Source organism: Strongylocentrotus purpuratus, unplaced genomic scaffold (genome assembly GCF_000002235.5).
Source record: "Strongylocentrotus purpuratus isolate Spur 01 unplaced genomic scaffold, Spur_5.0 spur5_scaffold_6, whole genome shotgun sequence".
Taxonomy (NCBI): Eukaryota; Metazoa; Echinodermata; class Echinoidea; order Camarodonta; family Strongylocentrotidae; genus Strongylocentrotus; species Strongylocentrotus purpuratus.
The window spans coordinates 46998032-47024485 of NW_022145612.1; the positions used below are offsets into that span (position 1 = coordinate 46998032).

The 26454-nt window shown below is 37.7% G+C and overlaps 2 protein-coding genes across 3 annotated transcripts in view; one reads left to right on the forward strand and one right to left on the reverse strand.

Moving 5' to 3' along the window:
* Window positions 1-16089, reverse strand: part of LOC585445 (ATP-binding cassette sub-family C member 9) — a 32042-nt gene extending 15953 nt beyond the window's left edge. The window contains exons 1-15 of one of the 2 annotated variants that reach the window (XM_030972586.1): window positions 15882-16089; window positions 14139-14250; window positions 11651-12260; window positions 11012-11254; window positions 8972-9166; window positions 8233-8388; window positions 7673-7828; window positions 6812-6946; window positions 5766-5928; window positions 4802-4842; window positions 4266-4484; window positions 3508-3696; window positions 2864-2942; window positions 1666-1768; window positions 765-863 (exon numbers count right to left, since the gene is read on the reverse strand). In XM_030972586.1, coding sequence (XP_030828446.1) covers window positions 765-863; window positions 1666-1768; window positions 2864-2942; window positions 3508-3696; window positions 4266-4484; window positions 4802-4842; window positions 5766-5928; window positions 6812-6946; window positions 7673-7828; window positions 8233-8388; window positions 8972-9166; window positions 11012-11254; window positions 11651-12247 — 2375 coding nt within the window. In that variant the 5' untranslated portion in view covers window positions 12248-12260; window positions 14139-14250; window positions 15882-16089. The remainder of the gene's footprint in view (window positions 1-764; window positions 864-1665; window positions 1769-2863; window positions 2943-3507; window positions 3697-4265; window positions 4485-4801; window positions 4843-5765; window positions 5929-6811; window positions 6947-7672; window positions 7829-8232; window positions 8389-8971; window positions 9167-11011; window positions 11255-11650; window positions 12261-14138; window positions 14251-15881) is intronic. The other variant, XM_030972587.1, reaches the window with a different exon arrangement.
* A 4554-nt stretch (window positions 16090-20643) lies between these two features.
* On the forward strand, window positions 20644-24894 carry LOC115929911 (ATP-binding cassette sub-family C member 8-like). The gene is made up of 4 exons (XM_031000033.1): window positions 20644-20988; window positions 22076-22318; window positions 23669-23842; window positions 24712-24894. Exons 1-4 carry the CDS (start codon window positions 20644-20646, stop codon window positions 24892-24894), a joined length of 945 nt encoding a protein of 314 aa, XP_030855893.1.
* Window positions 24895-26454: the final 1560 nt, after the last annotated feature.

The window sequence follows — 26454 nt, forward strand, 5'->3', positions numbered from 1 at the left end:
ATCTGTCTAAGCTATCTAATATAAACTATTATTACCCGTATCAGACATCTGAGCTGGTCATTTACAAAACCGTATTGCCCTAGTTTTCACTAGCAGTGGGAACGGAGGGGTATATTCTTTGTATTTTCCTTGGTCTCCCTGCGCGTATTGATTTTGCGTGTAGAGACGAGTGAAAATATACCTTGGTATTTTCCACGGTCTCGCATCCCGGCATCTTGTATTGACCGCGTCGCATTTTCATTGCGCATCTATTATGCGTACGAGAACCTGCGCACTTTGCGCGCACTCTATTGTGACGTAATAATCACACCAAATACACACTGTTTGCAGTGTATCGAAAATTTTGTCAAGCACTGGATGCACAGTGTTGGTTTGATAAAGTTTGTTCAGTTCTTGAGATTGTCATGGTGGATGTCTGTATTTGCTCTAGATGTCTGATTTGGATAACAATAAAAATATTGACTGGCTTTACTTTCGGGGGATATCAGAAATATTGACCGCGCTAAGACAATATTGCCCTCGTCTTTCGACTCGGGGCAATATGATCTGAGCTTGGTCAATATTTCTGATATACCCCTCAAGGCCAGTCAATATTATATAAATATTTCCTTCTCCCATTCTTGTATTCATTCGTTTTAATAAGATTCCGAGCATTACAATAATGAAACATTGTATATATTATAGTTATATATTCTTAAAGCTATACCTCATCGATATGCAATAACAAGTATTATTCATAATGAAGAAGAATAGAATATTCATACTTTGCTGGGTCATAACGCTCTCCGAATAGGATATTTTCCCTCAGAGATGTGTTGACAAGCCACGCCTTCTGAGGGGCGTATGCGATCTTTGATCCTTTACTGTAAAGAAGATAAACAAAAATAGTAAAGGAATGATATTTGTATTTGTATTTATTAACATTTATTTTCTTCTCAATAGTACAATATGAAACACAATGTATATATACATGATATATGTAACAATTATTTCAACATAGAGTATACAGTAAATAATTCAGATACGGAAGGAGGCGAAAACCCGGAAAGCATAGCTTGAGTTGGGAACGCCCATAATAAATTAACACAGTTACCGAGAGAACGTTATAGATATTATTATGAAAATTACATTTTATATAACAGATGAGATGTATAACCGTGATATGTTTTCACCAGGGCTGGACCGGCCACGGCTAGTTAGGGAGTTTTCCCCAAACTCAACTTGAGGGAGGTCGATGTGGTCTGAGGGCCGGTTAGTATAGAGGAGGATCTAAGCTTTACAAATATGTGTCATTTATTTAACTATATGATAAAACATGGATCATTCTCGGTTTCGTTTTTTCTGGGACGCACTGTACAGTAAATAATATGATAAAAACAAGCACGAATGTGGTATCTGATATACGCTTAACAAATATTGACTTTGGCAGAAATGATATTGCTGGAGGGTTGGCAGGATACCAGATTTGTGTCTGACATTGTCAAACAAACATTTTGATGACTGATATTGGATCGGAAATACACAATGTTGCAACATAATTATCGAGAGAGGGGTAATCGAAGATATGACGAGAAACATTTTTCATGGAGAAGATGACTGAGTATGGCTATATTAATCATCTATAGGCGCATGATTGGAACTGAGAGGGCATGAACTTTTATTTACCTTATTTGTATTCGGCCTTGAAGCGTCGTCATTTCTCCGAGCACTGCTTGTAAAACGGATGACTTCCCACTGCCAACCGTCCCGACGACGATCGTCAGTTTCCCTGATCGTATAGAAGATCAAAGAATGTTTCAAAATTATATACACCTATAACAAGTTTCAACGATTATTATACAAATAATGAATGGTTATGAGTTCAATAGTGCGAATATTTTCATGAGTTGAAAGATTAACATTCTATTCAACGAGGCGTCAGCCGAGTTGAATAGAATTAATGTTAATCTTTCAACGAATGAAAATATTCGCACCATTGAACGAATGAAAAACATTCATTATTTGTTTTATACAACATCGAAGAAGATCTAATAGAACTTTAATCAACAAATTATGCTTTACTCCTTATATTAAAGATAAATTCAAGTTGGATTCAAGCCTTCTCGATTACATTCAGATTGCCTTCGCGTCAGATACACGCAGGGATACGCGCGCGCACGGCAGAGAGGTACGCAGTCTGCATATAACCAAAAATGCACGGCGCATATAACCAAAAATGCACGACCGTGCAATATACCATCTATTGAATATCATGTGACCAACAATCGTCCAATCAAATGACAAGGATCCACGTAGGTGTTGTATAAAACGATATATACATTTGATTATCTTTAGGTGGACTACATTGTTGAAAGCCGATTACCATATTAAATGAATGCAACATGGTATTGGTCTATACAATTTCAACTCATATGATTTCATTCGTATTCATTTTTTGCATCAATCCATCCCACCAAAAAAAACCGACAACATCATTTGTGTTAAGTTGATGTGAAACAATATTAGGATACAAAGGCATGCTCCATGACCAGCACACATTGTTTTAAGCTACTCAATCAACCACATTGCCAATTTGTGTTCATTTATAAAGAATCTTAAAATCAGTGTCATACAACTCCACTTCATAATACATTATATACCATGTGTACAGTAGGTCACGTCCTTATCATAAAAACGTGACAAATAAAGAATTGCCACTAATAATGATTGCTTCATTATAGTTATCTGCCTGTAATCGTCGTCTTTAAACATTTGTATGTAAGTAATAGTTTCCTAACATTTGATAGTGTCAATACCGTGATTTAAAAAAACCCGTGAACTTTGGACTTACGATCTTAACCAAATTTGACTAGGGAGAATTTACCTGCCGGTATGTCAACGTTGATGTTTTTTAAAATGGCCTCATGGGAGTCAGGGTCCCATGTGAAGCATCCATCTTTTATCTGTAAAAACACAATTGAAAGCATACATTGTATTTATTGGTGTGTGTACATAGGCGATATGGCTGAATTCGTATGAAAACGAACGATCATAATACCAACTCACTCACAGAGAGACTAGAAAAGAGAGAGAGAGAGAGAGAGAGAGAGAGGTGGAGAAGAGGGGGAAATAGAGAGGGGGTGAGAGAAGAAGAGGTAGGGCAGAGAGATGGAGAGAAGGAGGGAGAGAGAGAGAGAGTAAGAGGGCGAGATGGGAGATTCATAAAATGGTCGAGGCAGGTAGACAGACACATGGAGACAGATGGAGGGTGATAGGGAGAGAGAGAGAGGGAGAGAGAGAGAGTGAGAGAGAGAGAGAGAGAGAGGGGGGGAGGGTAAAGAAATACGGAAAACAGTAAAATCGCTATTAAAGATGCAATTAATTACACATTCATTATCCAATATTGTAGCCTAATGTGTAGTTGATTCCATTTATTTTGACGGAGGTCTACAGGATTCGTGCAATTAGCCCTGAAATATTTTATAGAAAATCGTCAATTTCATTCAAAGATAATTGAGTACATCTCACCCTAATAGCCACTTCGCCTGGAAGGCCATCCTTAGGAGGTAACGAAGAGTCCTCCATAGCACTGTACTTCTTCTTGTTGTCACGCCCATCGATAAGAGGAGTACGCGTTGTGGAGTCTAGCTCCTCTTCTGCTGACGACAGACGAATGCTGCTCTTTAGTGACCCGGAATTAAAAAACACTTCAGGCCCCTGAAAAATGAAAGAGGAGGATCTAAGCTTTACAAATATGTGTCATTTATTAATTATAATTGTGATTAAGTTATGATAAAACATCAATCATTCTCGGTTTCATTTTTTTTCTGGGACGCACTGTAGATTAGATCGTAGTTAGCTAAGGTACATGCGACCCCCAAATATCCACAGATATTTTACACATGGAGACGTCCCACTTGGTGCATTTTATTATAATCACTTCCAAAGTCATGGAGGTTCTTCATGTTTATCTTTCGTTTGCCCTCTTGAAAATCCAGTATTCGTCTCGATGGGTTTTACTACTTTGGTACGAATGACCGACCTTTATCTGCCCGTGCGCATATTATATCAACGAACTGGCTTATTGCTTGGACCATGCATGACCAGGGGCCCGTTTCACAAAACTTTTTATCTATAACAAATGCTTAATTTCTATGATAAATTTGCTCTCATCCAATCAGATGCCTTGATTTCAGTAGCTTATAACAGTAGCTTGTAACTTGTTATTGATATCAAGTTTTATGAAACAGGGCCCAGAACTCAACCTTTCCCTTGAGGTTACCCACCTTCTCGGAGCCTTGCTTCTCGGATTCTTTTCCCTCGATCTCCGGTGCGACCAGGAAGAACTTGATTCTCTTCGTACTGATGTGGGAGTTGACTGTGAGACTGATCACGTAGGGGAAGATGAACATCGGGTCGACCAGGGAATTGAAGAGGTAGAGGGACGAGAAAGCAACGTCTGGGCTCAACGGTCGACCGGTAATAAGTGTGTAGGTACTGAAGGACTGGGGGAGAAGAATGATACATGAGAAGTAAATATAATTATACAATACCGCGGAGGGAGGGAGGGGGAGGAGAGAGAGAGAGAGAGAGAGAGAGAGAGAGAGAGAGAGATAGAATGGGGAGAGAGATAGAGAGGGGGAGAGAGAGAGAGAGGTAGAGGGGCGAGAGAGAGAGAGGAGGATGAGGGAGGGAGAGAGGGAGAGAGAGAGAGACGGAGAGAGAGAGAGAGAGAGAGAGGGAGATAGAGAGGGAGAGAGAGAGAGAGAGAGAGAGGGGGGTGGGGTTACAATAAGAAATCTGAATGATACTTGCTACTTACCACTAAGTTTACCATGGTAGGAATTCCAATGTTGATGACGACTGAGGAAAATAAAAAATATCAAGAGAACAATTATACGACCTTTGGTGTGGAATATTTTCACATGCAAGTCATATGCATATAGCATGATATGCAATGGTCATGGTTGTACAGTTGTATCGTATTTATTTCATTTTTTACATACATTTATTAATCAGACATGATTATTATATCAGGTATAATTGACCTTTAACCGTCACCACCAAAATACGTGACTGAGAATCGTACTCGACACGATCGGTACTACAAGACCAACTCAAATAGTGTAAGTTTTTTAATTATTTCATGAACATGAATTGGATATATTTTTTAATCAATACAAAAAGACTGAGAGGAACAATCTGTAAATTTGAAATAAGATAGAAGTGCATGCAGAATTTACTAAGGAAAAATATCATTGTCACTGATCATAGAGCCTTTCCAATTTATGTTCAGCTGACTTCAATTAACTTTATCTACTACCATAATTACAATTCCATGCAATATGAATACATAATTGAGAAACCATAAATAAAACATTATATACAAGAGTGTAATTGAAAAAAAAACAGTTTAAGGTTTTGAATGTTTTCATCGAAACGATAATTTGATGGATTTAATAAATGGTTGAAAATCTAAATTGATATAATCTATAAATTACACCCTCATGACTTTGTATTACCGACTACCCCCCCCCCCCGTGAAAACTAATTTAGTTATGTCTTAAGACACATTATTCAAAATTGCTTTTGATGATTAACTTACACTGTATATTTCATATGTATTGTAATTTGTAAGTTTATTTGCACTTTTTTGTTTTGTTTAATATGTAATTGTTTATCATTATATTTTGTTTGTTATAGCGCTTAGAGACTTCGGTGGTTAGCGCTTTATAAGCACTGTTTTTATTATTATTATTATTATTATTAATATTAATATGTCTTACAATTCCAAGCTTGGATGAAGTACACTTTGGCCAGCTCCCTCATCTCCTTCGCTCTCTCTGCTTGGACCAGTTTGCAGTAGATGCGCTCCCATCCGTACAGTTTCAGTATTTTGATTCCCTGTAGCATCTCATTTGAGTATTTCATTCGCTGATCAGAGTAAAGCTAGGAAGATATTAAAGGAAATTTAAACAAATATGATTGTTCACGTCATATTCCTTGTATTTTCATCCACCTTGTTATACGGTGACCCTCACGACAGCAGTGCCCAGTCAATGGCTCGACCCACGCTACACCCAGGGGTGGACTGGCCATGTGAAGTTGGGGGGGGGGGGGAGTAATTCCCGCGGGTCGCTCGATATTTTGACTTGAGGGCCGGTTGATATGTATTTCTGAGGTTGGGTGGGCCGGTACATTGAAAAGTACCCTACCGAATTTCAGTCCTAGTCCACCCCTGTCCATGCTACTGGCCATCGATACCTTATTTCTCTCTCTCTCCCTCTTTTTGTTTCTCACTCTCTTTCTCTTTCCTCCTCCTTCTCCTCTCTCTCTCTCTCTCTTCTCTCTCTCTCTCTCGCTCTCTCTCTCTCTCTCTCTCTCTCTCCCCTGTCTCTTTCTAGTTTAGAATCAAATATTAATATTTACCAAGACGTGTTTGATATAATTGGATGTGAAGTCGGCAAAAATGAGCTGTACTGGAAAGACAAGAGTACACCACCAATCAGAGACGGTACTCCAAGTTCAAGTGCTCTCTCTCTCTCTCTCTCTCTCTCACTCCTCTCCTCTCTCTCTTTCTCTCTTTCTCTCTCTCTCTCTAGTTTACAATTGAGTATCAATATTTACCAAGACTTGTTTGATATACTTGGATGTGAAGCCGGCAAATATGAGCTGTACTGGAAGGACAGAGACGAGGAGTGCTCCACCAATCAGAGACGGTACTCCAAGTTCAAGTGCTCTCTCTCTCTCTCTCTCTCTCACACTCCTCTCCTCTCTCTCTTTCTCTCTTTCTCTCCCTCTCTCTAATTTACAATTGAGTATCAATATTTACCAAGACTTGTTTGATATACTTGGATGTGAAGCCGGCAAAGATGAGCTGTACTGGAAGGACAGAGACGAGGAGTGCTCCACCAATCAGAGACGGTACTCCAAGTTCAAGATACAGAAGATACAGAGTCACCCCAAACTGAAAAATATCCAAAAAAAACATCACAAAGTGAATGGGGTACGGTAAACCTGTCTTTAATAGTAGCCATCTCTATATCATGGCCACTATGGAAAGAAATGTGTGTTGCAGAACCTGTCTAGAAAGACCATCTGTCTACAGTGGCCATTTCCTCTGTTTCCCTTTGGTGGTCTTAACAGACTGGTTTGAGTGTACTAGATTTTCTCTCCTTCCATCCATTCCTTGATAGGATAAACAATAAAAGCTCTGAATTAGAGTACCCAAGCCAATAGACCATTTTCGTAATGTAATCAAATGTAATACTAATTTACAAATCTTTTTTAAGTGCACATTTTACAACTTATTTGCGATTGATATCAATCACAACTATGTTAAATACGAGATAGGCCTGATAGGGGCTGCCAACATGCGATTGATTATAGGACTTGCGAATGTTTTGAGTCAATCGCAACTCTTTGTAAGAAGGGGCCATGTACGTTTCACAAAACAATCGTAAGTTCAAGTTCGACGACATCCTATTAAAACGCGTGGTACAATACCAAAAATAGTATCATGTAAGAGTTTCATTCTTTACATCATGTTCTCTTTCCCCTTCTCATTTTGCGTAAATTCCTCTAACGCCCCGTGCATATTAAAGCCGACCCCTTTGACAAAATAATAAAACAAAACCTTTTCATTACACCTACCACATGGTGTTAACAAAAAGCCTCAATTGTGAAGAAATACCTTAATTGGCGTTGTCCATAACTCGTTACCCCAGTTGAAGAATTGTTGAATATTGGTGGCATCGAGGGACATGTGGTTGGTGATCTGACCCTGGGTCATCATCCCACCCGACATCGCATACGTTGACAGACGAAGAGACTTCTCATACACCATACTCTATGAGAACAGTGATTACAACAGGTTAACATGAAGGGCATCGTGGTACGTGGTATATGACGCTGAATAAAAAGTTGAGGGTTCGAATCTCTGCTCAGTGCATAATTATGTCCTTAGAAATAGGCACTTGATGTACGGCTGTCTCTCTTCACCCAGGTGTTAAGTGGGTACCTGACGGGAGTTCTTCAATGAAATGCCCATGACTACTACTACTACTACTACTACTACTACTCTCCTACTACTATTAATAATATACCTTTTGTTATTAGTAGTATTACTAATAATATTGTTGTTTATGCTTAATCTTGTAAACATTCATGATACAGATGCATAATTGCCTAAGATATATACATAAATATATATTCATTTATATATTAACATCTGCTTTTATCTATAGCACTCACCTGAATAGCAGACTTAGCATGGAGACCTTCGATGAAACAAAAATATTGGTAGCACTGATCAAATATTCCTTTCATGATGGCTGCAATGAATATACATCCAACTAAGATGAAGCCATTGGAGAAGAATTCATTAGTGGTTGTGTAATGGGGAATAGCCTGCCGATGTAAAGAGATTGAAAAAAGATAAAAACTTGATGACCTCATAATAATGAGATTTTACAACCATATCAAGCAATTTAGAGGAAAAATAGTTAGCACTGCGCTATCGTTGGGTCGACTCGTTTTATACTATGATTGCCTCTTCTTATAATATTCGATTCTGCCCATCATTTTTGTTCATACAGACATACTCCCTTATTTCGAACAGAATAATTTTTTGTTTAACATTTACCCTTTACCGCCTGTAACAAAGAAATAGAGTTACAAAATTAATACTTCCATTGAACTTGAACTTTAAAATTGAACTTTATTATCTAGTAATACGTACATTACAAAAGGTATACAAAGTTATAAACAATAATATCAAAGAATAAAAGGAAATGGAAAATAGCATGGAATGCTATATCTTTGCCACTTTAATTATTCCACGTAAACTTCAGAGAAATGAGGAAAAACAAAATACATTGGACCAAAAGATGTTAGCGTTGTCTAAATGCGTTGTTTCTTGTATTACAAAAGAATAATTCTTTGTTTTTTCTTGGGGTGAATGTTTGATAAATTAAATTTAAAAAGTTTAGACCTTTTCTGTTTTAGGTGTCCCAGTATTAATACTTGTGGTTGCGTAGACGATGATGCCGCTGATGCACAGTGGTCCTACGTAGTTGGAGAAGTCTGCAGCAAGTTTGAACAATCCTCCAGCCACCATTTTAAACGAGTACGTATTCCAGTATACTCGATACAGACTGATTTCTTGCCCCCTCCTCGCTGCCCGTTCCTAGGAGGTAGGGATAAGAAAATCACAAAAGAACACAATTTTAAGTAAGTTACAACGTGCTGCAATTCCTGCAATCAGTAACCTGTTTGAGCCCTCCTACATCTCCTATAGCCTCATTGTGCAGTAGTTTAAACGAGTCTTTTTCAAGGCAACATCTTTCCTAAAATGATTATCCTCACATTCTTCTCTTCTTCTCTTCCTCTCTTACCCCCTTAAATGAAAACTCCACCGTATTATTAACTTGGTTTTAATAAAAGCAGAACATTGAGAGGAACAAATAAGTACAAGTTTGAGCAATTTCCGATTGAAAATAGAAAATAGTGATTTTATGAAGTTGTCATCATAGAAACACATATTAGCAATTCTGTGACGTATTTTGCGAGCTCCTCTCCAATTAGCTCTGTACAGACAATTTTGTAAACTTTAATTTTCTTAGTGTTTGATGATGATAGGTTTGTTTCATACAGGGGTTGTATAAAAGCATATTTGAAATATTTATATTTAGGGTGGATGTATGATTGAAAATTTTCGTAAGTGAAAATACGATGTACGATGTACATTGTATTTTGCGCCTGAGTCGGATCAGTTGTCTGTGATATTTCTACATATAGACCAACACAAGTTAAGTAAAGGTCGAATTTTTAATTTAATCAACAAGACAAATAAAATTACGACCCCTTAACTTGTTGTAATAGAAAGATAAGTACCGATTAAGGCCATCAAAGGACAGGTCCTTGAATACAAAACATTGACAGTTTTATCAAATCTTCTGTCCTCTATTAAAATTCAAGTGGATATTATGGAAGATGTCAAGTCAATATCTGATTCCAGAGTACTTAGTAAAACGTGAACTTAAACCAGATACCATATTGCACAAACGCAAAACAGCTACCGTAGACGGCCCATCTTGCACAAAATTAATTTGCTTCCAAGCGAGAGATAAACTCAAAATGTCAAGTCCTTACCCCTCCCCCTCCACACACACACACACACACACACACATACGGGCGCGTACGCAAGGGGGTTGGGGTTAAACCCCCCTTGAGTTTTTTTAATGTGTATGTCTTGTGTATGTTTTTGTGAACCCCCAGCCTTTTTTTTTTTTTTTTTTTTTATTAAAAAAAAAAAAAAAATTATGCCAGTGGCTGATCTAAAAAAAAAGGTGACCTTACCCCCCCCCCCCAACGGAACAAAATGTCAAATTATCAAATTTCGAGACCAAAAAAAAAAAAAGTTTCCGCTTACCCCCCCCCCCCCCCCCCCCCCCCCCCCCCCCCCCCCCCCCCCCCCCCCCCCCCCCCCCTCCCCCCCCCCCCCCCCCCCCCCCCCCCCCCCCCCCACCGAGCGACTTTTCGGCTGGCGCGATTTTCAAATTTTCCTGAGTCGTTGCGAAATTTTGGGCCCGATTTTAACCCCCCCCCCCCTTGAAAAAATCCTGCGTACGCCACTGCACACACACCATTCAATATAAAGGTTAATTAATCGTAGCTACTTTACATTAACATCAGTATAGTTTTTCACCCGTAAGTATTAATAATGAAAGTAATAGTGATCAAAAAAGTATCCGGCCCGTGAGCAAAGTGCAAAAGGTTCATGAACATGGTACATAATTGATAGAGTAAAGGAAATACATGTGTATGTATATAGAGCGGCTGCACTAACGTGATAAATATAGGCGTGTTATATGAGTGGAGGGTGGGATTTTTTTTAAATACCAAATCTCCCAATGCAATATGATTCTGAGCGACAGATCAGCTAATTCGCCTCTGTGACGAATTCAATGTCTAGCTAAAAATGATCATTTTATTGAAACCTATCAAGAAATCCCATTTACTCTAAATTTACCTTCTCCTTTTCGAAGTTTTTCTTGAAAATCCGATGGTTGTACTCTGAGGTGTGAACCTCCGGGATGTTGCCCAGATCTGAGGGCTCAATTGCCCTCTTGTAACCCAGGATGAAAAGCCAGTTCATCCACCAGTAGGTGAGCGATGAGAGGAGATTGGAATGCTCTTGGCGGTATTTCATGAATGCCTTCTGGGTGTCCTGGTGTTTGGGGGCGTTCAGGGGGTCTCCGCATCCACGGCACGCCTGGTAGAAGGGTGATTGATGGTGGAGAAGAAGTTCAAGATGGAAAAAAAAATGAAAGAAGGAAATGAAAAGGGAAAAGGGAGAGAGGACAATTTAAATAAGATCGACATGTCAAAGAAGACAGATGAAGAAGAAAGCCCTTCCAACGATACGGTTAGACAGTTAAAGATCTTTTCTCGTTATTCCTTCGAAATCAAGTATTGGTCAGAGTATGTTTGTGACTTTAGTCATTTTTAGAAAAAAGTTTTAAATTTATTCAACACAATTAGAACATATTAATAATCAATAGGAATTTCAAACCTAACATGCAGAAAAATACGTAATCGCTAATCATCTGCGATGGAACAGTCGTTATGAAACGATTAAAAAAATAAAAAAGAATGCTGAATGTCTTACCAAGCTGTAGAAGAGTGTCAATTCAATAAGAAGTAGAGCTCCCGAAAGGACAATCACCGCAAGAGTCACGTCATATGTAAAGATCTGCCAATCGTCGAGTCCTTGGTGTTCGAGTTGCACTATCTTCATGACAAAGATAACGAGAGACCACATCCAATACACCAAGAGAAACCAGATCATCGCTCTAGCTCTCCACTTCTCCATCATGTGGTAGTACAGCAGTGATGCCACCACCGATATCATCGTGAATACCCCAGTTATGTACAGATGCGGTTGCCCTGGCAACGCGTATGCGATGTAGCTGTCGTTGGTGAGTACCCCCTCCCCGATCATGGCCAGGGAAATTGCCGAGTACACGAAGGTAAGGATCCATCTGAGGGTGTGGCCTGGTAGTCGAAAGACGAACGGAGAGGGTGGAAGCTTGCCGTATGAGGTGCAGCATTTCAGGAAGAGGGGTGTGATGATGAAGATGATGCTGAAGGCTAACTGGGATACGACGATGGTTCCGTTCACCTTGCATGTGCTGTTTAGAAAATCCTCATCTTGAACCAATGTTGTGTTTATTCCACAAAACCAATTTATATGCTCTGTAGACATATTTTGTTCTTCCCTGCAGATACAAATAATACAATATTTAGTTAATCATGAATCACATAATCATCGAATTTTTGTTAGTATACATGTAGTGTGAATTTAAAGAATATTACATTGCAATCATGGTAAAGTTAAACTATGTCTGAGTAATTTTAACGCAAATGCACCAAAAATAAAATATAAAATCGTATGTATTTTTACTATAAAAAACTAGTCGCCCTATTGTGATCCGAGCGATTGTGTTGGCAACTTTTATCAGTTGGTCGCTCACTTTTGATTGTGAAATTTGTAAAAGAAAAGGATAATGGAGGATATGATATGAATTATGGAAGCAAAAAAGAGTCCTGTGGCTTGTCTAAAAAAAATCTTCTTCTTCTCTCTCTCCCTCTCCCTCCCTCTCTATCTTTGTTTGATATTGTGTTTTTTCAAGTAGACGAATTGAACAATTATCTGATTATAGTCGTTCATATCAAATGCTATTTATGAACATGCATTAAGCATATATATAATATATATATATATATATATATATATACATTAATGTAAAAACGAACGTCATCTAATGCATTTTCTCCATATCTTTATTTATATTCATTATCTTTTGTTTTTGCGATAGGAAATCTTTATATCAAAACAGTTGATAATCTTTGTCCCCGTGTGGATTATTTAATCGGTGGCATAGATTAATATTTCCCCTAAAAAAATTAAGCATGTATTGTAACAGAATATCTCATGTTGGTTTTTACTGAGCAAAACGAAACATTGCCCGGTCGCAGGGGGCGGCGACGGCGGAGGGAGTGGGGAGGGGGGCGGTATGGGAGGGGAAGAAGGGTATCATGTCCTTTCCTGATAAAGAAAAATAGGAAATTTTGTTTTTTACTGCATCCTGGCACATGTGTTCTGACATAGTTTTGTTGTGTTTTAGTTACAGGTGAGCGAATAAAAACATCAATGTGTTTCAAGAACTGGTTACAGCATTCTTTCATAAAGAATGAAGGATGGAGTCGTGTCGTGTTTGGATCATACAAACAAGTCAAAGTGCATTCAGTAAACATTGACCCTCATACAATTACCAGCTAACCCTTTGAAGATTTCTGATAATAAGCACGAAAGTTTGTTCGCATTCGTGTGAAAATTAAATAATGATATGTTTGGATACCTGCCAAGACATACAACGTTAGGGTGAAGTTGCTGCAATAATCTTGGACGGCTTTATTACTGCCCGATACACTGAACTCAATTACGTTCATTAATTCAAGTCATTGTTTTAATTCTTTACCATGAGCCAACGGTATGGACATTCAAAGCCCAAACGTCGTATGCCTATACTACGGAAGCTTCAACACTTCAAATAGCTCTATTTCTAGTTAGTTCCTCTTTTCTCGTGCTATTTCTATTATATTTGTCGTTTCATGGTATATTTTTGTTGTAATATACTTATTCATTGTATTATGTTTTGCATGAGAAATAAAATCATTTGAATTTGAATTTTAATTGAGCTTAAACGTGCTGCAAGAAGGCGAATTGTTAACTCGTCGAGACGCCAAGAACGTGAGAAGGCAATTTGTCAAACTCACCCAGTCCCTTTCTCGCCTTCTTGACCTAAACATGTTGCCTTTGAAAATTTTAATAAGTCGCTTTCTCGCCTCCTCAACTGAAACATGATGCTTTGGCAAGTTTGTTACGAGTCGGCTTCACGCTTTTTTGTTTTAAACATGGCGCCTAAGCGAATTTTAACAAATTGCCTTTTCGCCTTCTCGTCTTTAAACATTGCGCATTGGCGAGCTAAACATGTCGCCTTCTCGCTGCAGGTTTAAGCTTCCATACTATACACATTGAGGTATCACTTCAAGTATCCCTCAACATTTCAACATTCAAAACAAATTTAGCTTACCTTCACTATCCGAACGACAGATGAATAGGTCCTACACTGGTATTTCAGTGTTCAAGAGTTTGTTGACTGGTTTCCCCATAAGTGAAATCCAGGGGTAGTGTCGATACTAAACCTTCAAAGAAAGATGAAAAGAAATCGTGTTCAACCGTGGAGCATATCATTCGACCCTCATCCGGTATAGAAGTTCGCAAGCTCAACTAGAAACGGGTTTAATTGGTATATCAAGAAATCTGTCCTCCTTGCGTGCTCGAAACGTAATCATTACACATGTGAGCATTTAAGACCTAGTAAACAATGGAGGGATGAAGGAGATGTAAGTTAAGGTTCATAGTCTAAAGTCTGATAGTCTGAATCTCTGAAGCTACTAAGCTACCTAATGTTGTTATTTTTTGCTTTGGTAAGTGGACATCGGCGGATCAATCAATCAATTGCAACATTTTCCATCCAGGAGTAGCTTTTTTATATCCATGAGCTAATGCGAGGGCTTAAACTAGGATTGTAAATACAGTGTATTAAATTGTCAACTTTGTTAGTACACTTAACATATGGAAGCCTATGTAAATAAGAAATCGTGTAATTCTACTTGGGGTGACTAAAGTACTTGCAAATTTGCTATACTTTTGCTGACCTGAAGCAAAATTTAGTTGATTGATAAAACTACATAGAGTCAAGTGATAGACCTGTTATATGTTGCCGTCCTGTTGAGAGCCAGAAGGGCATTAACGTGGTGTAAAATGATATGAGTTAACGACCTTCTGGCTTCAACAGAAACTATATTTTGTATTATGTTTAACTTCACATTGTCAGTTTTGACAAAAAAGAATGCCAGAAACGAAAGTGAGGAGTTAATGAGTTTTATTTTGTGTTTCAATGAGAAAAACAAAATGAGAAAAACATTATTCTGAATGTCTAACTTTTTAACCAAAGAACGGATTGAGACACAAAATAATTTGTAAAATTGTGGTCTACTCGTTGTTATGAAGACATAAGGGCCCTGTTTAATAAAACTTTTCATCAATAACACCTTCCACAGCCAATCAGATGCAAGGATTTCCGTAGCTTGTAACATATATCGTAACTTGTTCATGACATCAAAATGAAATAGGGTCCTGATGCATCACATCTCAAATTCATATTGGTTAAATCAACTATATGAGATTTGTATCATTGTTGTTCTGGTAAAGAAAAAGATGATGCGAAAGTCTCAGGTCTCTGTCTTTCTGCTGTCAAAATCGGCTTATTACGAATCCATTTTAAACATGTCGTTTAGTTTCGAAAGAAATTACAGTAGCTGGTCTCGCGCAAATACCAAATATCACCTGCAGTAAGTATCGTAACCTTAAACCGAATATCCTGGACCTTATGTTTGAATATCCTTGACCTTAATTCCAAATATTCTGACCTTAAGTCCGAATAGCCTTGACCTTAAGCCCCAATATCCTTGACCATTAGTCCAATATCCTTGAACTTACATGTAAGTCCGAATTTCCTTAGTCGGATGCCAAAATATTGTTAAAGTGCCTGCTTTTATGAAATAGGGGAGTCACAAAATAGTTCTAATTAATCATCCACCATCACATTTCTTCAAATCGTGATATATACAATACTAATGAGAGATTGCGAATTTCACCACTCAATGACACCAGGACATTTACCCCTCGGCATCTTCCAAAAGTTACCCGATGTAAATGTATTCTAATTATAGTTGTTCCTGCCCCAAATGCTATTTTGTATTAAACTTACCGATTGTAAAGAATTATTCTGCAGCTACAACTCTGCCAGTCTGACACCACTGCACACAGTGAGCTTCAATAATGTGTATGGAGAGATACCAACATCATGTGTTGAAAAACTGATTTTATTCAGATTTGATAACATATAGTCGTATAGTACGCCACTTTATACTACGGACCTCATTGCAACCTTGTGCAAATATGCTTTGCACCGCCAGGTGATTAACTTTGAGAATAGTTTGGAATCTAACCTTTATAAACCGCATTGCCAAAGAAATTCATATAGATTCTTGCACAATAACAAAAGACATGCTTTTACACAATATAGGCTTGCGCAGAGTTCATCGTGACATATAGAGGGGAGTATAACACAATCTGGTGCAATACCATAAACGTTTTGACTACGTTCAATAATTCTGCCATATCAGTGTATTGAAACCTAACAAATGACATGATTTCGGTTTAAAAATAAATCTTTACCATGTGGATAAAATTACTTTCTTCTAATCCTACTCTTCTATACAAATATAATTTTTGTTCCACATCCTCGATAATAATTACACTGTTGCTCATAACGGTGGAATATTTTTTTTTATCCCAATTTATGGAATTATTTTAAAAATAATTTAAAAATACTAGATCTAGATAATAGTATACAGTCTCAGATTTTATTGAGTAATAATTTGCCAATATGTGTTTTGCGTGACTGCTAAAGCATGTATATTATGCTACTATGTTTATCAACTAGGGGACCTATGCCCTTAAGTCATAAAAGACAGTAATGAGGATTAATGCCTCACAAAAGGGCTCTGATATAGCACATCGACACGGTGTTGATCCTGGGGCCTCACAGTTACGAGGTCATTGCTTTGTCACTGAACCATGACTGTACGCAGCGGGGGCTAGGGTAGGGGGCAGTTTCCATAAATTTAAAAAAAAAAAAGAAAATGCAATAAATATTCAATAATTTATTGCATTCTACCCCGGTCCCCAACATAAAAAAATCCTCTGGACGGCCATGCATTATGGCTCAAGGCATGGGCACACAGAAGATTTTTTTATGTTGGGGACCGGGGTATAATGCAATAAATTATTGAAAATTTATTGCATTTTCTGTTTTTTTTTTTATTTATGGAAACTGCCCCCTACCATAGCCCCCGCTGCGTACAGTCATGGTTCAGTGACAAAGCAATGGCCTCGTAACTGTGAGGCCCCAGGATCAACACCGTGTCGATGTGCTATATTAGTGCCCTTTTGTGAGGCATTAATCCTCATTACTGTCATTTATGACTTAAGGGCATAGGTCCCCTAGTTAATAAACATAGTAGCATAATATACATGCTTTAGCAGTCACGCAAAACACATATTGGCAAATTATTATTCAATAAAATCTGAGACTGTATACTATTATCTAGATCTAGTATTTTTAAATTATTTTTAAAATAATTCCATAAATTGAGATAAAAAAAAATATTCCACCGTTATGAGCAACAGTGTATTATTCAGAACAGTAAATTGTAAAGATAGTACACAAAGGCTACAACATTCGACAGAGGTATTGCATCACTAATCTATCATGTCACGTTTTCAACATTAAAATGAAACGATTACTGATAAATCAATAATACTAGTTTCCACATAATACTATCTCTTTTGGGCATGAGTTGTTGTCAGACTTACATGCTTTACAGTAATTTCAACAGCACATCTTCTCTCACGAAATTAAAATGAAGAGATCAAATGACGTCGCTTAGTATTGGTCTCAATTATCTCATTATGATAATATCAAAGTGATTATGTTTAATTCATGTCATTGAAATAGTAAATAAAACACCATTTCCTGTAGAAATGTAATAATCAAGAAGACAACGTAAATTATACCAAACCACATACAAATGAGAATACCGTATCTCTATTTGAGTTATCTGACAATAATTGTAAAAGCATGCGACAATATATCTGTTATTATTAATCAAAGCAAAAAAATCTAAATCATCAGTCGCTTAAGAGAAATGTTTTAGTTTCTAGCTATTAATCAAGTTATAAAAAGTAGACTTACCAAATGCACAAGGTTCTTAAGTATTTATCAAGACAATCAAATTGTCTCAATTATTTTATAGCAAATGACCTGCACATTTACAAGAATAGGGGTTGACGCCCATTCGGAACTATGTTACTGACCGCTCACATGTATTCTTGGACTTGATTTCATTCCATATAGACTTTGACACATACAAGCTGATTTATTTTCTTCCTTTTCGACAGTCATTATTTCAGAACAATGACAATAACCTTGAAATATAGATGTCCCGTGTTCTGGGGGGAGGGGGTGATTTGTTTTCAAAGCGTGGAAACAATGACAGCGAATAATTTGTTTACACCACGAGAAGAATGAAAAAGGGGGTACATTTTCCTTTTGACTTTTATGTCGTTGGAGGTCTATATCACCCGACTTCTAAAAAAAAGAGGAAAGAATAGATAAATCAAGGAACGATGCCAGCCTTTCCTATGATTCTGATCTCCATAAAAACCAAATTGGATTGCCCTTCAAATATGAAATCCAGTGAAACATGACCGGACTAGAGGGTTGATTTTTTTTAATTAGGACAGATTAGTTTCTGCTACTGTAACGTTAGCTGAAATTATGCATTTTTATAGAAGTTAACATTTTCTTCTGTAGATTAGAGTGTGGTACACTACATGTATATAAATAACGAGATTAAAAAAGAAACAAAAAAAGACATGGCCGGACTGAGAAATATTTTGAACGAAACATACATGTATGTTTGTCCATCTTATAACCGCTAGTAATTATCATCCATTTGATTTATCCTTAGTCTTCAGGCCACTCCCTACCCCCCACATTTACAAGAAACTGTGTTTACTAAATTACATTAAGAGCGAACTTTGCAAAACAAAGACATAGTTGGACTTGACCTATATAAACAGTTAGCAACAGTTTCGAAAGCTCATGCATGTACAATGTATTGCTACAAGGTCACACTCACACTGATAAGTGTAAACAAGTTTAAGAGTTTACTCCCTATACAAGATAAGGATTAAAGGGATCGTTTAACAATGTTAAATCTGAGATACACGGCCCTACGTGTTATCAGTGTCTGTGATATGATGTAATATTGAAGCCCTAAAAAAATTGCGCTTCAAAATGATCAAGAAGTGCCTCAAAAAGTAAAAATCTTTGAGTGACCGGTTTTACCATACTCGTTTTCCCCAATAGACTGTAGTGTTATGAAAACCGTCAGGCGAACGATTTTCAAAATTTGTAATTCCAATCATAAATATCTTGATAATCAGACAGGCGATCGGCTTGTAAAAGTCACGGGGTTCCTGACTGACCTAAAGGTTTATAATTATCATTGCATCATGAGCTAAATCCAGAATATGTTTTCAGAATCTGAGACAAAGTTACCGGATCCCTTTAAGTTTCAGGCCCAGTATAACTCCACCCGTCACCCACCTCACCCTCCTCCCCCATCCTCCTCCTCTCCCGTTCTCTTCCCCATCCTCTCCTCCTCTCCATCTTCCCATCTTACCCCCTCCTCCTCCACCTCCGTTCCTGTTCTCCCCTCTTCCACCTCCCCTCGCCCGTTTCGTCCTCACCGTATTCCCCTCCTCTTCCTTTGATCCAGGCGCCCTTCTTTCCTTGCCCCACTGCTGAAGCCAGATTCATGGCGCTTGGTCATAGTCATGTGACAGTGATGATATAATAGCAAACAAGCAAACATTTATCCAGTCGTTCGTGGGGGTCAATCTCGGAGGAAAATGACATTATTTCACTTTAACCACAGTTCAAAGTCTAAATTGCAGAAGAAATGCAAGGAGAATATTTATGTGGATCACTTCCCCTTATAACACATTTATCTGAAGGGCTGCACAAATGTTCACACTATTCGTATTGACATATTCCTAAGGCAGTGAGCATGAGTTCGCTCTGCCGATCAACTTTGGAACATTTATGGCTGTATGTTGACTTTGAACTGAGTTTAAGACTCATAAACATTTCTGTTACAGTCACGATAGTTGCTAGTCTTTGAATATAATATACATAAGTTTTAGAAGTGCCGCTACTATTAAGTTATTGGGATCGATTAAGGAACACTGTCTTGTTGGATATGTTGCATCTGCAATGCCTTAATCTTTGTCTTAAACGATATTTGGACTCCCTATCTGTGCCTAGAATATCTTTCTTTCTAGATGTGTTTCTGAGGAATGGTGCTCAGGTTTTTCAACAAGTTCTACAAGGTGTGCTCTGATATAAGAGGTAGATATGCTGATAAAAAGAAATTCTTGTTTGTGTACACATTGAGAAAGTTAGGAAAAAAGAAACAACAGTTTTTCAAATGATAATGGATTTTTTTCCTCACCCTCTTTCGAGGTATTTGTCAGCAATAACATAATTTATATACATACAAACAAACGAAATGATAATGGATTTGATCGTGAAGTTCTGCTTCAATTTCATGAGTTAATTTCATTTATTGAAAAAGTTAATGGACCGCCAGTGGCCTCCGTTTGTTACAAGTCTTCTATGTGAGCATAATCAAAGTTTTCTTTACACAACTGCATGCACAATGTTGGTGTTATGATAAGCCACCTATTTATCGTGATCTCTGGGCTCAAGATGAAGCAAATGAAATAATAATTATTAGTTAACCCACGACGTGCGATTCTATTTGACTGTACATGAATTTCCATAAATAAGATATTGCATACCATTTCTTTCTATTTATTTTAAAGGCTAACTTCAGATCATGACGTCGTCTGAATGGGACTGGTTTTGTGGTGTAAACTACACACTCGACTCTGGCACCGGTTTGAACAACTCGTGTTTAATCAACGGTATCATCGTTGTACCCCAGCTAGGCTTCATCTTTTTTTCCTCAGTGTTCCTCGTCCTCCTCGCCTCCTGCTCCTCCCGCCAGAGTCTCAAGGACTCCAAGTATCTCCTGCGTCTCCCGGGTCACACTCCAAGATGGCTCCTGACTTACGTCCTTCTTATCCTCACACTCTCCTTCATAGCAGAAGGTATTCTGACCAACGACACCTTCCTCGCCAACTCCTTACCACAACAGCCACATCTCTACGTTGCAGGAGTGGTGATGTTTCTTGGGGCAACACTGTCGATTGTTTATTACCACATGATGGAGAAATGGCGTGCACGGCACATGGTTTGGCTCTTACTCGTATACTGGATGACATCTTTGTTGTCAATGGTCGTTTATATGATGCATATTGTTAGAAGTGGTGAAGCCGAATGGACAGGACTTCGATTTGACTTGACGCTAGGGCTTATCGTCTTGATGTCAATGATGCTCATTATAGAGGTAGTTCTGTGCGCTAGTATGGTATGTAATACATTAAATATTTCTTTGATTTATTTTCGTTTCAATAGAAGCATAAAAATGATGCACATCGATTCATTAGTTAACATAGAACAATTCAATATATTCGTAATAAAAAAAATGGAAAAAAAATTGAAAAATAAATGATCATCAAGACCATTCTCTCTTTTGTGTCTTCTCTCTCTCTCTCTCTCTCTCTCTCTCTCTCTATATATATATATATATATATATATCTCCCTCTCTCCTTTTCTCCACTTGTATTATTATGATATATGTATACATTTGTAATACATTTTGTCTTTTGTCATTTTACCTTGTAAACTCCTGGGCTGCCATGTGGAATTCTTTAAAATAATATCAATACAATTCGACCATACAATAAACGTATACATTGAATCAGTTGGGCATGCTATGAACAGCCGATATGGTACTCTTTTCATGATACTTCGTGCACGTTTAATCATGTTCTTATCTTCACAGAAACATAATATTGTGCATGATCAAAGACACAGTTTCCTGTATGTGAGGTTGCCTTTTCGACGTTTTCGTAAAATGCCAACAATATGGAAATTGTGGTCATCTTTTGGCTCTAGCCAAATCTAAATCTGCTTTCTTAAATTATTACATTTGTTAGAGAATAAAAACAGAAAGATAAACAACATGATATTATGTATCACAAGAAATCCACGTAACTTTCACCTTCGTTTTATAAACTTTGTGAATCAAATGGCGGAATATGGAGGTTAAAAAGGGGGATATTAATCCTATAACTCTAAAAAAAAGTGTTTAGAAGGCCTACGAGACCAACAATAAGTTGTATCGGCTTCAACTGTTGTTTCAGATGTGTGGGGCATGCGGGGTTCTTCAGAACTCCGACCAACCTGATGACACCAAGAAAGAGAACATGAACTTCTTCCACGACTATGAACCTCTGCCATCGTCCTTGACGTACTGGTGGATGGACTGGCTCTTTACCCTGGGATACAGGAAACCAATTGAACCGAGTGATCTGGGCAGTATACCTGACAAACACACAGCAGATGCCATCCATGCGATATTCAAAAAGAACTACCTCAACGAGAAGGTAAAGTCCGTTGTACACAATGCGTCATTTAGTTTACTTGCGCCAATTCTTGCGTCAATACTTGCGCTAATCAAGCCTGTGTAGGAAATTAAGTGTATGTATTACGCCATTTTTGTTTGCGCTGTTCATTTTGCATTCAACCCTTATCACTCTCATCAGGCGTGTCAATAGGCTGCGCCAGTCACTGACGCAATTCTGCGTCAGTAGATCTAACGAGAAAATTAAATACATACCGATTGATGCAGAACTTAAAGTCCGTTGCACACGAAGCGTTATATCCACTCTGCCATTGAAGGATGCTATGACGTGTTAATGCACAGTACAATGTCCAAGCGCAGTCTCCAGCCTCAGGTACAATCCCTCGAAGCAAGGTGCGACGTCCTAGCACAATTTTTCGGATTTGCCAGAAAACCGAATTGTACAGACCTCTGTACGGCGTACGTAGAAGTCTACACAAACCAATCAGCCTGAACAAAATGGCAACTCTGGGTCAGCTGTCTTGTGTGGTCGCTGTTAATTGTTGCATGCCTTCTATTGAATTGGACAATTGTAATTGGCGAACCAAATACTTCACAATCAAATATCGTGACGTTAGTATGCTATGGTTATTTTGCAGACCTCCATATTGTGACAATTAAATGAATATACAATCATGTGCATGCAAAAGTACATCTAATTCTTTATTATGGTATTCACTGACAAGCCAAAAATTCAAGTAAAACTAGGAAATATGTAATGCACCAGCCCTACCCTTCCCAAAATCACATTTTGAAGTTGAATGTTTATTATATTAGGTTATACTAGTCAAGTACACTTATAAATACAGTATATAAACGATTATTTCATTAATTATATTCGCGGCAGTTACCCATTAAAGATTTCTATCCATGCTATTGTATTTTGAAAGAAACTTTTGAAAGAAACAAAGTTATGGGAATTAATGGTTGATTATGTAGCATTAATTGTTGTTTACTTACATGTTTTAGAATCATCAAAATGATGAGAAATTAACTCATTCTTACTGAAAGTCTCATACGCTGCACACTGTGTATATGGAACTACACACACAATATTGTGGCATAACAGTTTGGTCCAAGCATTTCCAGAAGTCACATTAAGAATATGCTGGCATGATTTGAAGAACAATCTTTATCATTGCAGGGCTCTATGGGAGAGCAGGTCCAGAAATAGACTTAAAATGAGACCACCTGTTGAAATAAAAACATTTTAATGAAATAATGATAATAGATCAGTGAACGTTTCTAAGTTCAACGATATTCTTCCACACTACCATAAAAGAACCCACAATGTCACAAATCATGTTTTTTTCTTCACATTCCACCGTTACAGAAGAGAGCACAGGTCAAAGGGCAGAACATGAACTTCTGGCGCGTTTACATTCGCACATACGGAGTACGAATGATGACAGCAGGCATGTTCAAACTCACCGCTGACATGCTGCAATTTGTTGGACCACTCTGTATCAGTGGAATTGTCAACTTTGTCACAGCCGGTGAAAAGAAGGTATTTCAGTGTTTCTTTCTTTGGCATGAAAGTACAAGTGAGCAACTTGTTCCTTGACGTTTTGTTTATCACGTTGTAAAGGAGAAATGTTAATTGAGCCATCATGATTGAGTCAGTTGTACGAATGATCAGAATGATAATATTCATGCGATAATAATCTCCCGCGGCATTACACGACACTAACCAAATTCTTAACTTTAACCCTGGACCCAATACAAAACATAAACATATAACCATAACCATGACGCTAACCCCAAACCCAACCTTAAACAAATGTACAGCCCTTACCATATACCTTTGACGAAATAACCTCGGAGCAAAATGTCGGATGACCAATAATGATGCATTCATACACATGTTCTTGAATCTACGACAAAATGTCTCCACCCCAAGCTTGGCACGTTTATATCGCTAATTTTTAGATCATGGGGATGGTACTTATTATAATGTAGATGTTTCAAGAAATCACTGATAGGTCTAATTAACATGACTCACTCTGAAGGTTATATTTTTATAACAATGACGACAAAAAACTAATCAAAGACGTTAATTTTAACTTAACCATTAAAACCATGCTTATTTTATATACCAAATCCCTTTCGTAAGTATAATAGGCTGATCATCAGCCGCCCATAGGGTAACACAAATGCCAAACCCCTTTCCACTTCCTTAAAAAAACCCGGATAAAACCGTTTCATTTTTATTAAATGATAGTTAAAAATTAATAATACCCCCCCCCCACCTAAAAAAAAAAAAAAAAACAACTTTATTCCAAGTATATGTTCCAATCCTGTCATGGATAGGTGCTTTAATTTGTTATCTAGTTGAAAGAAATAATTTTAATCGACGTTTATCTAAACTTTGTCTAGATCCCAAGTCCTCATCACGTGACGGTGACAGAGTTCCTGGCCAATGGCTATGTCCTGGTAGGTTGCATCACAGTATCAGCCTTCACACGCCACACCTTCGATCAAACCTACTACTACTGGACAGCAGTAGAAGGTGTCCATATCAAATCAGCTATCCAGGTTCGTGGTTACAATAAGAGTTGAGACAATGGAGAAGGGGACATTTCTTGACCAAATAAAGGAGGCGTTTTCAGGAACGGGAAAGGGTGTTTTTGGAACTGAAAAGGGTGTATCTGGAACGGGAAAGGGTGTTACGGGAACGGGAAATGTTGTTACGGAAACGGGAGAGGGTGTTACGGGAACGGGAGAGGTGTTACGGGAACGGGGAAATGTTGTTACGGGAACGTGAGAGGTGTTACGGGAACGGGAGAGGGTGTTACGGGAACGGGGAAATGTTGTTACGGGAACGGGAGAGGTACGTGTTACGGGAACGGGAGAGGGTGTTACGGGAACGGGGAAATGTTGTTACGGGAACAGAGCTTAGGATCAGGAGACATTGATGTTCAAGACTTTATTGGTTTTTTAAGTCTCTATATCAACGAATTTAGCTACTTTTCTTGGTATAACAAAATAGGGTCAGGAACATCTTAGTGAAAACACACATGTATTTGACACTTTATAGGTTAGGGGACAAGAGATTTTGTTCTTTTATAATTGCAATGTAAATTTGAATCGCAGTAATCTGATTTTTTTTTTTTTTTTTTTTTTTTTAAACATAAAACTACAGAGTATGGTATACGAGAAGTCTCTGCGGCTGTCAACATACGCCATGTCAGGTGGTATGATGACAATGGGTCAGGTGACCAATCACATGTCAGTCGATGCAACAAATCTCCAATTCTTCTTCAACTTCTTCAACGAGCTTTGGATAATACCAATCAGGGTAAAATCCAATTATTAACAATATTAATTAAGTGAAAGTTACTATCTGATGTGAATTAGCAGAAACTATTATTATTTTGTTCAGTGTTATTATCTATCATTGTTTCAATTAATAGAATATTAATTGATTAATGTATTAATTAAATTATAGAAATTAACAGGGCTGTCTACAGTCACACATACTTTTCTTCTTCCTTTCTAGATCATACTTACACTTATTCTGCTGTACATGCAGCTCGGTGGCCCATCCCTGATAGGTTCATCCTTGTTCTTCATTGTCGTACCTATCCAAATACTTTTAGCGACGGCTACTGCTAGATACATGAAAGAAGTCCTGGTAAGATCGAAATAAAGAAAGAAAATGTATTGATTACATTTTATTTATATGAATGAATAACCATGCAGATATATATAATATATATAGATATAATATAATAAATAAATGCAATTTTAAATAATCGCGGCGGTTTTTTTTTCTTCATGCATTTTGGAATACTAAAGTAATTTAGCTTTTTATTGAAACCTCCCACTTCGTTTAAACAAGAATATTATTTAGGATACATGTCATGTCAGTGGAAATTGCTATAATTATAGTACATTAGGGGGCACTCCTGTATATCTACAGAGCATTGCTATAAACCATAGGTCGCAGTTTTCTTTATGACATCGTAAATCGAGATTTGGGGGATCGTAATCAAATTGGAGTTTACTAACATTGTAGTTTTGTATAAAAATACAGAGCAAATCCACAGATAATGAAATCATAAACTATTGAACCTTTGATCCGCATATAATCATATTTGCTTCTTAGTAAATCCAAAC

What these genes read in the sequence shown, in the direction of transcription:
- LOC115929911 (XM_031000033.1), top strand. Translation starts at nt 20,644, where the DNA reads ATGACGTCGTCTGAATGGGACTGGTTTTGTGGTGTAAACTACACACTC. An exon ending in AGAACTACCTCAACGAGAAG is followed by an intron (nt 22,319 to 23,668) that starts GTAAAGTCCGTT and finishes CCACCGTTACAG; the next exon opens with AAGAGAGCACAGGTCAAAGG. An exon ending in TCACAGCCGGTGAAAAGAAG is followed by an intron (nt 23,843 to 24,711) that starts GTATTTCAGTGT and finishes AACTTTGTCTAG; the next exon opens with ATCCCAAGTCCTCATCACGT.